The sequence below is a fragment of the Pinus tabuliformis genome, chromosome 8 (assembly GCF_031772625.1).
Source record: "Pinus tabuliformis cultivar Carrire ecotype Pingquan chromosome 8, CPIR1, whole genome shotgun sequence".
Lineage (NCBI taxonomy): Eukaryota > Viridiplantae > Streptophyta > Pinopsida > Pinales > Pinaceae > Pinus > Pinus tabuliformis.
In genome coordinates, this window is record NC_142294.1 from 58,965,109 (window position 1) to 58,977,549 (window position 12,441).

The 12,441-nt window shown below is 38.0% G+C and overlaps 1 protein-coding gene across 3 annotated transcripts in view; it reads left to right on the plus strand.

The window, feature by feature from the left end:
• Positions 1-12,441, plus strand: part of LOC149234134 (transcription initiation factor TFIID subunit 4b-like) — a 138,545-nt gene that overhangs the window by 76,147 nt on the left and 49,957 nt on the right. For 2 of the 3 annotated variants that reach the window (XM_089371757.1, XM_089371758.1), the window contains exons 6-11: positions 9,732-9,970; positions 10,157-10,244; positions 10,408-10,543; positions 10,739-10,794; positions 10,877-10,933; positions 11,014-11,157. In XM_089371757.1, the coding sequence (XP_089227883.1) occupies positions 9,732-9,970; positions 10,157-10,244; positions 10,408-10,543; positions 10,739-10,794; positions 10,877-10,933; positions 11,014-11,157 (720 nt within the window). The remainder of the gene's footprint in view (positions 1-9,731; positions 9,971-10,156; positions 10,245-10,407; positions 10,544-10,738; positions 10,795-10,876; positions 10,934-11,013; positions 11,158-12,441) is intronic. The other variant, XM_089371759.1, reaches the window with a different exon arrangement.

Sequence of the window (12,441 nt, forward strand, 5' to 3'; positions counted from 1 at the left end):
TTTTAATAAAATAGAATTCTGGTAGAATTTCACCAAATGATTTTTGGGTCTTGGAGATCTCATGTGTTCTAGCCCCTCCACAAAATTTCTGAGCTAGAGCACATTTGATGCTACCCAAAAAAATCAACACTCCCTCTTAGCGAGGAATGTGCTCTAGCAATACATCCCAGCAGAAGTATCACACTGGTCTATGACATCAGTCCTCTGCGCTATTGATGCTCGACCTGTTGCTCATCATCCACTGCGCTGTTGTACTATGTACTCCTGCCCATGACACTGCCACTGTCATTGCTGCATCTGTATTGCAGCTCCCTCTCAAATGTTGCATCATGCTGCCCATAGCACTGCCATTGCCAACTGCTGCACTGCAACTCCCTCTTAAGAACTGCACTATTCGCTTCTGCTACTGAAACGAATTCTCAATCATCGCCATCTTCTCGCTGAAATAAACAAACTTTGTTCTTCCTAGAGCCTTAGTGAGAATGTTTGCCACTTGTTCTCTTGTCGGAGTGTACTGTAACTTTACTGCTCCTCGCTGGACACAATCTCTGATAAAGTGACACCTTATGTCAATGTGCTTCGATTGATCAAGAAAAACTGGATTCTTAGAGAGCTTGATGCAACTCTGATTATCACACAAAATATTGGTCGCTTCCATCCTTCTCCTGAATAGATTCACAAGCAACTTCCTAAGCCATATGGCTTCACACGATGTTGTGCTAGCTGCCATATATTTAACTTCAGCTGAGCTCAGAGCTACGAATTTCTACTTCCTACTACACCAGGAGGTCATTCCTGATTCAATGTTGAAACAATGTTCAGTGGTACTTTTCCGATCTACTGAACTTCCAGCGCAATCTGCGTCAGTGAACCCACTTAGCCTGATATCATTGCCTTGGATGTACTTTAATCCATGCTCGACTATTCCTCGTATATATTTGAGAACATGCTTGGCTGCTGCCCAATGTGTTCTCTTCTGTTCCACCATGAACTGACTGAGGGTGTTGACAACACAACAAATGTTTGGCCTGGTATTGACCAGATACATCAGGGACCCTATGAGCTGCTTGTACAAGGTGGGATCTACTTCTTTATCTTTAGACGTATCAATCTTCTTCCAGTTGGTAATCATTGGAGTAGTCATGGGTCTACAATTTTTCATTCTGAACCTTTTTAAAATTTCTGTAGCGTATCTCCCTTGTCCAAGGAAAATTCCACTCTTCTGTTGCCAAACTTCCAACCCAGAAAATAATGCATCCGTCCCAAATCCTTCATGTCAAATTCTGTAGCTAGGTTTTCCTTGCAATCTTTGATCAGACTGGATGAACTTGTCAGGAATAGGTCATCTACATATAACACCAGAATTAGAGGCTCATTCTCTACAATCAGATAGTAGGGTTGGGATTTGCGTCACTCTTGACGAATCCCATCTTCTGCAGGTAACCATCAATTCGACCGTACCATGCTCTATGCGCTTGTTTAAGCCCATACAAAGATTTTTTTAACCTACATACATGGGTTTTCTTCTCATGTGTCTCAAAACCCTCTGGTTGTTAAATGTATACTATTTCTTCTATCACCCCATTCAAGAACGCAGTCTTGACGTCCATCTGGCCAATCTCCCACCCTATCTGTGCTGTAAGGGTGTTATGAATATAATTCATAACAAATGACATAAATAAAATTAATGTAAATATTAAATAATTAAATATTAATTACGTTAAATAGTCATTAAGTTAAGTGAAAAGGCATGTCTAAAAGACATGCCCGTTCACGAAAGGTCACTTGTTGAGGTATAAAAGCAAGGCCTCATTGTAATCATCATATATTATCTTATACATTTTATATATATTAATAAACTATTATTATTAAATACCTGTGTGTATTTTTACATTCAAGCCTTCAAGCTATCAGTTTTTGTGCTTCAGCATAGTTTTTATGCTACAGTGGTATCAGAGCCATGGCACATGATATAATCATGCGGGCCTTTGAACGTAGTTCGCTGCACAATGTGCCATTACGTTCATATCCTGATTACGTTGAACAATTTAGTATTCAAGAAGCATTTCAGCATTTGAAAAAATCAATTGCAGAAGTTAAAGCATGTTGAGAGGAAAATGTGGAAGAAGAAAATGAAGAAGAATTCGATCAAAAAGTTGATCTTAATGGCAAGGAAAATGATCTGGATGAAGATGTTGTGGATGAGGACTATATCGAAAAACAAGAAGATGAAAAATATCATAACAACGAGGAAGATGCTAAAGAAGACAATAATGATGATGCAGAAGATTAGAAAAAGGTTATGTCAATTTCAAATTATGATAAGAATGAAGATGATCTTCAAGATTATAATGGTAAAGATAACTGTAATGATGCTTTTCAACAACAACCAGCAAGGCCACCTTTAGTAGGAAGGTCATGTCAACCATTAAATTGGATGAAGATTTGTAATTCTCATCTTTCATTACCTCAAGACCTGGGTTACAGTGGTTACACCTTCATGGCAAATATAACAAATGATTCAGCTACACTAAGTGATCAGCAACCACAGTCTCCAGACATTAAGGGTTTTTTAGTAGGTGTAAGGCCAACACTCCTAAGTACCTATGATGTAGAGTATGAAGGAAATCCATTTGAGGGTTTAATTGGGATGATAATGAAAACTGGAGATGAGAAGTCTGAAAATTCTGTCTTAGGTGGATATTGTCAAGAGTACAGTGACGACTGTGACAATGATGAGGATAGTGATGGAATGCCCACCAACAGAGACTCAAATGTCAACCATAATAATTATAGAGATGAAAAGCCCACACTTAGAGAATCTCAAACTAGCACCAAGAGTTATAAAATTGAAATACCCAAGCCCATTAAAGATGGGGAAACTAGTAGACAGAAAAGTTCATGTAGAGGTGGAAAACTCATACACAAAATCCTTGCAAACTGGTGGAAAAATAGAGGTAAAGATGAATCATCGATTCATCGATCTGTTGAGACCAACCAGAAAAAGTGGGACAGTCAATCTCGGCAGAGTAATTCTGAAATCAGTTGCGAGAAACCTAAAAAAATATATGAAGTCAGGCCCAAAGTTAACAACCGTGTGAATTGCTGCAGTCTCGTGTACGATCCAGATCAAGACTTGCTGTTTATATATCTGAAAATGTTTTCAGAGAAATACTATCCAACTGCAGAGGGAATGTATGGCGAGGGTATCGAAAAAACAACATTCAGGACTCATGAAGGGCATTACGAGTTCAAGGTCATGCCATTTGGATTAACAAATGCACTAGCCACCTTCCAAGCCACCATGAATGAGCTCTTTCATCCCTACCTTAGGAAGTTCGTATTAGTTTTCTTCGATGATATTTTAGTGTACAGTAAGACGTGGGAAGAACATCTCAAACATCTAGAAGAAGTATTGTCTGTTTTGGAAAAGAACCAGTTTTATGCCAAGCTATCAAAATGTACATTTGGGCAGAAGGAAGTTGAACACCTAGGTCATATTATATCAAGGGAAGGAGTCCAAGTGGATCCCAACAAAATCAAGGCAATCAAAGAGTGGCCAAAACCCAAGAACATATCTAAGCTAAGGGGATTTTTGTGTTTAACAGGGTATTACACAAGATTTATAAAAAACTACGCACACCTGACAGCACCTCTGACGAATTTCTTATAGAAAAACGCTTTTAAATGGGATGACCAAACAGACAAGTGTTTTGAGAAATTAAAGTGATGTCAACCACACCAATACTAGCAACTCCTGACTTCTCCTAACCATTTGTGGTCGAGTGTGATGCTTCTGGTTTTGGAATTGGCGCTGTATTGATGCAGGACAACCACCCTATAGCATTTGAGAGCAGGAAACTCAATAAACAAGAAGGCTTAAAATCAGCATACCAAAAGGAGATGCTTTCCATCATACACGCTTTGATGAAATGGCGCCAGTATTTTCTTGGAAGTAAATTCTCAATCCGAACCAACCACAACAGCCTTCAATACTTACTTCAACAAAAGACGTTATCAACAGAACAACAAAAGTGGATGGAGAAGTTGTCAGCTTTCGATTTAAAAATATTACACAAGAAGGGAAAGGAGAATGTCGTAGCTGATGCACTCTCACGTAAGGATGATGATCACACAACATGTGCTGCCATGATAGTCGTTCTGGAATGGTTGGACGAAATACGAGCCGAATATGCCAAGGATAAGGATTGTGACTCCATGATCAACAATATCAGTCAATATAGCAACTTCGAGTGGAAAAATGACATCTTATGGTACAAGGGGAGAATTTATCTAACACCTGCATCCAAATTTAAGGTAAAAATACTAAGGGAGTCTCACAATTCACCAGCCGCTGGACATGTCAGATTCTACAAGACTTACTACGACGTCTGACAGTCATTCTATTGGAAGGGTATGAGCAAGGAAATTCAGAAATATGTTTTAGAATGTGATATTTGTCAAAGAAACAAGAGCGAAAATGTTTCAACTCTAGGGTTGTTACATCCACTACACATTCCAAATCAGAAGTGGGAAGAGATTTCGATGGATTTTATTGAAGGAATACCCGCATCTGATGGAAATGATAAAATATTTGTAGTAGTCGATAGTCTCACTAAATATGCTCACTTTATGGCTATTAAAAACATTGACACAACCAAACAAATCGCTGATGTGTTTTGTAAAAACATTTACAAACTACACGGGTTCCCTAAGGTCATAGTCAGTGATAGAGATGTAAGGTTTAAAGGGAAATTTTGGAAGGATTTTTGCCATCAAGCAGGAATATCACTTAATATGAGTTCAGCCTATCACCCCCAAACTGATGGGCAAACTGAAATCGTTAATAAATGCTTGGAAACATATCTTTGTTGTTTCGTTATAGATAAACAAAACAGATGGACACAGTGGCTACACCTAGCCGAATGGTGGTATAATACCGCATACCACACATCATCTAAGATGACACCCTTCCAAGTCCTATATGGTTACGAACCACCCAAGTGGAAAGACTTTGCATTCCTTGATTTTAGGCATTGTTTTAAGAAACGGCCGTTTCGAAACCGAAACGGCCGGGTTGATCCGAGCCAATACCTTTTTCTATGACCCGGCCTTTGGAACGGTTCGACTGGCCAAGTCAGCCATGACTCGGCCGAGTCATTGAATGACTCGGTCGAGTCATGGCTGACTCGGCCAACTCGGCCGTTTCCGTTATGACTCGGCCGAGTCACAAAAAAACGCCCAGCATCATGTCAAACTGCGATTTAATAAAATTTTAATGGATTTTTAAATTGTTTTTTGGTTGGTTTGAACTCCAAGCAGTTATAAATTTTCATGGTAATGTTAAATTCTTAAAGTAAAAGTGACATTCTCCTTAATCTTCATTTTCATCCTTTTACTTAAATTTTTAACATTACCATGAAATGACTCAGGATGTTTGAGAGTGGTTTTGGCCTCATTGGATTTCATATGGAGAAAGTAGAATTTTAGATTTCATTCAAAATCCAGTAGACTTATCAGTTTTTCAGGTTTTCAAGATTGGAGGATTGCAATGTTTCCATTGAATTTTGTCATGTATTAGGGTATGGATTCTGGAACTCGTATTTAATCAAGAGCACCAATCCCTCTATGTACCGTGATGTTAGTGACATTGGTTGTCGAACTCCTCTGGGATTCGCTCCCAAACCAAGAGCTTCTCAAAATGTTGCTCCCGCTCCCATTTTCACTCTCGCTCCCCACTTTCGCTCCTGCTCCCAAGTAACACTGAGCCAGATGATTTTGGCAACTCTAGCAGTAGCCAGTAGTACTGGTCACAGAGTTTTGTTGTAGAGGCCATTTATAGCCTCCTTGGTTATGTGTTTTTGTTTCGATCTCTATATCATCACCGTGTATGTATTGGACAATGTACTGGGTGCCATTTTGATATAATGGATATATTCATGAGCCTACTTTGATCATATGTTGTCTTCTATCTATATTCTAATGCTGTGTGTTTGGAAACATGAATGAAAATCTTTAAAATTATGTGTTTTTATAAAAAATAAATATTTAATGTATTTTTTACAAGGACCGAGTCATTGAAATCGAGCCGGCCAAGTCGATACCGAGTCGGAGTCGGAGTCGGAGTCAACCGTCTGCCGAGTCGGAGTCGGAGTCGGAGTTTTAAAACATTGATTTTAGGGTACCAGCTGTTAAAGACCACTTAGGAGAAAGTCAAAGAATCATCAACTTACTAAAAGAAAATCTAACCATGGCCCATAATAGAATGAAACAACAAGCTGACCAACACCGTTCTGAAAGAGAGTTTGAGGAGGGGGATTGGGTCTTTGTTAGACTCCAACCTTATAAGCAACTATCACTAAAATAACAAGGGAAGAATAAATTGTCACCTAAATATTATGAACCATACCAAATAATTAAAAAGATAAGTAGTGTAGCTTATGGGTTAAAGTTACCAGACAATTGCCGAATCCATAATACCTTTCACGTATCAAGTCTCGAAAAAGTATTAGGACAAAATCAAAAAGCACAGACAAAAATACCATAGACCGATGAAGAAGGAAGAATAATCCTTGAACTTGAGGGTATACTTGCTACCCGAGAAAAAGTTTTACTATTTAAAACAATAAAGGAATACCTCATCAAGTGGAAGAGGTTACCAGAGGAAGATTCGTCGTGGGAATCAGAACGTTTCATGCATCAACACCCAGGCCTACCTATGCTTTGAGGACAAAGCATCTTAAGGGGAAGGCAATGTTATGAACTTAAAATCATAACAAATTAAATAAAATATTAAAATATTAAAAGCATTATTTAAATAAATAAATTATTAATTATAATTAGTTAATTAGCAAATAATTAGTTAAATGAAGAGACATTAGTCCCAAAGGACATGTCTCTCTGATTAGGTGTGGCCAGTCAACTCTTATTTAAGGAGCACCGTCGTAGCCTTGTATTCATCATTCAATTTTTATTATATATATATGTTACATTCAAAATCGTATTTGAAGCCTTATTATCAGTTACAACAAAATTTCTAAGTTTGATGGTACGGTCGAAATTTCTAAGTTTGACACGTTAGAACTCCCTACAACATTATCTGGTTTAATTTCTCCTACTTGTTTATTCCATTAACAAGTTATTTATAAATATAAATACTGAAATAAACACAAATGCAACCTTAACTCATATACAGATCAACAACTGAAATACTGAGACAAACACACAAGGGACATCGTTATTTTTGGACAATCGTCCCTGGAAAAACCCAATGCGGGAAAACCAGTGTAGCAGTTCTGAGGGTTTTATTATTATGCAGATTCTTGAGTACAACTAGGGTGCCATAAATGGCTCACCCAACAGAGATTGTTACACGACAGTAATACCTCTTCTCAGAGACATATATTCAGCCTCTCAGCTCTAGTCTACCCCACAAAAATCCTTCCGGCGCTTCCTCTTGGCCCTGCGTTAGCTCTGCTAGCTTCAACTCAACTCCTGAAGCCTCTGCGTCAGCCTCCTAGCTCTTTGCGTCAGCTCTCTGGACCTCTGTGTCTCCCACATAGGCCCCTTAGCCTCTGCGCAGTCCCCAGCTGCCTCTGCGTAGCTCTAGCTGCCTCTTCGGTCACTACACTGACCCTCTTGCACTATCCCTGCCTCTTTGCTATGTACTCATTGCCCCTCGCTGCAACAAACCACTAGTTCAAATTTTCTTAGTAAGCCCCGCTCCAGAAAATCGAACTGACTGTTCAATCTTGGTGTATCTCCAACTGACCCTCAACCCTGCTCTTATACTTTTCCTGTTGAGTCTTCAATGGTTGAGATTAAGTCTCTAATCAACTACTAAGATTAGATTTGCCTTGATCCATGTTATTTAGAACATTCTCACCCAATTTTATATTAATATCCATTAATATTTTAATTTTCCTAAGTTTAGACTTGGGAACTCGATTAAAAATATTAATTATTTTAATATCTCTCCAATCGGGCGGAATTTCCCCAAACCATTTTTGGGTCTTGGAGATCTTATGTGGCTTAGCCTCTCCACCAATTTTCATGGCTAGAGCACATCCGATGCTACCACAAATCAACAAGAAACTCTTTCACAAGTCATATTCCCTAAAGCTAACCCTCAAATCCTCCCATCCTTCTCTTAGAAGACATTGGACTTTGCTTAGAAAGCAAGCAAGCTTATTCTACAACCTCTTTTGGAAATGGATCACTTGGGTCACTCCACATCCACCCATTGGTTTATCCTTCATTGGTGACTCCATAATATACTGGGTCTCCTCCCATTGGTGAAAGTCCGTAAATAGTATGGTGTCTTAGCTGAGGTTACAGTGGGCTAAGCCTCCATTTGTTGCTCTTGATCTAGTGTTTGCCCTTTAGGTCCCCTGCTAGTTTGAGCGGTAATAGAACTTACAAGTAGTAGTTATAAGTTAAGATCCATTTTAGTTTATAAATTGAAATAATGATTCTGTAACCATACTTAAATTTAAGTAATAAGCATATAAAAACTTTAATACTTACAATAAATTTTCTATATAACAATATTTTTAACCATGATATTCAATGCCACTTTACCATAGGTATTAACTTGTAAATAGGCTTTGTTACAATACCATGGGACAATACCATCGCTCATCAATACCACATGCCCAAAAACCATCTCTCATTTCACAATCAAAATATTTTATAAATATTTCATTTGAATTTAACTTTATAACATTTTGTTAGTTAAATCTAAAAATAAAAAGATTATAATTAAATTTAATGAATAACCATATAAATCTCTTTCTTGTAACAATATGAATTGCAAAAGCTTAAATTCGGAGAACCATATAAAAACTTTAATAGTTACAATAAATTTACAATATAACAAGATTTTTAACCATGGATATTAACCCCCACTTCACCATGGATATTATTAACTTGTAAATAGACTTCGTTATAATATCATGGGCCAATAATACCATGGCTCATCAATACCACATGCCCAATAACCATCTCTCATTTCACAATCAAAATATTTTATAAATATTAAATATATATTCTTAAATTTAACTTTATTACATTTTTGAGAGACACTCTCCAACCTAGCATGGAAGAGATGTTGTAATGTCTTGTTATGTTATGTTATCAAAACATTTTGACTCCGTCAAATTACATAAAAATAAAAGTAATAAAATAAAATAATAAATTTAATAACTGTAATTATTAATTATTAATAATCAAATTAGCCTAGATCCATCTTAATTCTGGATCTATCAAGCTCTGAGTGTGGTCAAATATCTTGAGGTGCAAACATTTCCTCAAGTTTTGCACTCAAAAAACAGGTTTGCACTTGGAGAGATTTGATCCCTTTCGGCGCTTGATAGATCCAGAGTTAAGATGGATTTAGGCTGGTTGAGACGATGTTTGGTCTGGTGGCTTGTTTCTTTGCAGCATCATATAAATCTCAGGTGGTATGTTGAATTTTTTGTTTGGAAACCCCAAGGATATTGAGGAAGGCATGGGATCCAGATGGTGGGATGAATAGTTAATAGCATATGCTTAGGCATTCTATTCTGTACTCTACACATGCATCAAGGAAAAAGTATGAAAGCTTTATATAGAGTAACCGAAGCCAAATGATTTTGTTGGAGTCAATTGTGCATTTTTGCTGTGTTATGCATTGTTTGCAAGTGGTACCAAGGGAATCAGTTTTGCTGAAACCTCTGTTGTTTGTTATCAAGGCACCGCTAGGAACTTCTGGCACAGCTTCAGCTGGAATGTTACATCATTCATTGTCGTCATTTGGTGGACCTATTTCACATTCTTCAAGTAATTCATTGCAGGGTCAGATTCGCCATCAGTTGCCTTCAACACCACCTTCTTCAGCAACTGGTTCTCAGATCAGGACTCCTACCAAAAAACCCCTAATTGGGCAGAAAAAGCCTTACGAGGTTGCTGGTCCTTCAACACAACTTCCAAGGTCAATATTTCAATGTCGCTGGGCGTTATTTGTCACTCTGTTTTAGTCTACCCTTCAGATTCTATTATATTATTTCTGGATTGACTGATGATGCGTGCACTTATTTATTAATCTTAAAGAACAATGTGTCTTTTCAGAGTTTTATATCTTATTCCATCTAATGGTTATCTATTCTATTACATGCAGCAAAAAACAGAAGACATCTGGGGGTTTTCTAGATCAAAGCATTGACCAACTTAATGATGTTACTGCTGTCAGTGGAGTTAACCTAAGGGTAATGTTTAGTTCATAACAACAGCTAATGTCAATTAAGCAATGGTTGGATTGCATTAATGTCCTCATGAAATTTCAAAAAGCTTGATGGCTAGCTTAAATACATTGTACATGTCAAAACGTCTTGAGTTTGACAATAGTGTGGTTTTTTTGCTCTGGTCCAGGAAGAGGAAGAACAGTTATTTGCAGGGCCAAAAGAAGAAAGTCATACAACAGAAGCAATGAGAAGGGTTGTGCAAGAGGAGGAGGATAGGATGTTCTTACAGAAGGGACCATTGCATGCCAAATTAGCTGGAATCAGTTACATTTCTCCCTATCTTTCTCCTGATCATGATGGTTATTGCATACATATCTCTCAATGAATGTAGCCTCATTCCTTGAAATATTTTTAGATCCACCTGTTAAATTGTTTGTTTTGCCTCACGCCACCTTTTCATTTATAAAGTTAAAAAAATGTCTTAGCACATTCCAAATAATCTTCTTTCTATATGGCAGTGGCAAAATGTGGTATAAAAAATGTAAGCAGTGACACTGAGCGCTGCTTATCACTGGTAAGAAATTCTTTTTGAACTTTTTTTGTGGTGCTGGTTTATTATATGGCATTTTATTTTGATGCATCCATCAATTTTGCAGTGCGTTGAAGAACGTTTACGAAACATGGTGGGCCACTTGATCAGACTGTCCAAACAGGTGGTTTCCTTGGACTTATCCTTAGTTGGGAATTTGTACCTAAATCCCTATGCATTCTAATTGTGTTTGGGTTCTTACAGCGAGTTGATCTTGAGAAGGTCGGCCGCAAAGTTACCATTACAGCAGATGTACGACGTGAAATTCAACTAATGAATAAAAAAGCAAAGCAGGATTGGGAGAAGAAACAAGCAGACGAGGCAGAAAAACTCCGAAAACTAAATGAGGCAAGTGCCCTCATGTTCATGAGTAGCACAGCGAACTGTTGATTCTTATGTCAAATATTTCCTTTTATCTTCTAATTATTTGAGTTTCATACATTTCCTTCTTGTATGCATCTCTTCATATGTTCCTCATTTCTGTGCAAAAGAGTCAAGTCCTAATCTGCTACTTTTGGGGCACAAAATATTGCTGTTCTGAGTTTATTCTTGAAGATAACCAAGAAGAGGAATAGGACCAAGTGGCCAACATAGAGGTTCCTATGGAACCAGCCACAGAAATGATACCAGTTGAACTATAAGTCCCCACAGCCTGCATGCACGTGCTTGTGGGCGTCATCATTGCACATACATTACTAGTGGAATGCTACAACAAGAAGTAATGAATTTGGTTATCATTGATTCTATAAACGCCCACAAATTCATTGACCATAAGTTTGCTGCACAACTCAACTATTTTCTATACACTGTCAAAAATTTCGAGATCATTATAGGCAGTGGAGGTACAATTTCTTGCAGAGGCTTATCTCAGAATGTCAAATTTACTTCAATTTTTCTTATTAGCCCAATATCAATTTCCAGATTAGCAATCACATTAACATGACAGTAAATGCAGATATAACATAAATAAAACAGTAGAAGACAAGCCAACACAAGAGGACACAAGATGTGGCGCATGCCAGGGACAAACCTCAATGTGCGGAAACCTTTGATCAATTCTTATTATTTTTCAAAAGTTCAGCAGAGAGAGAGAGAGTACAATATACAAAATTCACTTACCCAATCACAGTCAAAATCTATCCAGTCAAATAGCAGTCAACAGGATGCCCTGACCAGAAGCTCAACGCTGGTCAACATGGCAGAATATCTCCTCCAAATTAGCTCGGTCAAACCCAGTCAACTCGGCCTCCAACAGCAGTCCAGATCAGCCCAAAACAGTCCCAAAAATATCAGTCAAACTCAGCCAATGTAGAGTCAAACCTGCGGTCAATGCTGGTGAAACAACTCAGATTGCCTCGATTTCTGTGTCCAGAAATGCGGCCTGCCCAAACAGAATATTTCCCAAGAAAAACGCAGTCAAACTCAGTCAACTGCTGCCCGGGCAACAGTAGTCAAACCCTCCTGCAATTCAGTGAACACCCAAAACAGAAAATTGGCTATTTGTCCTTTGCACGTGTGGAGATAGAGGCTGCCCAGAAATCCGTACACCCAATCAGATGAGGACAGAGAGAGAAATGTGTGTGATGAATGATGTCCAAATGAGGTAGATGCTCCTATTTATATGCAATGTTG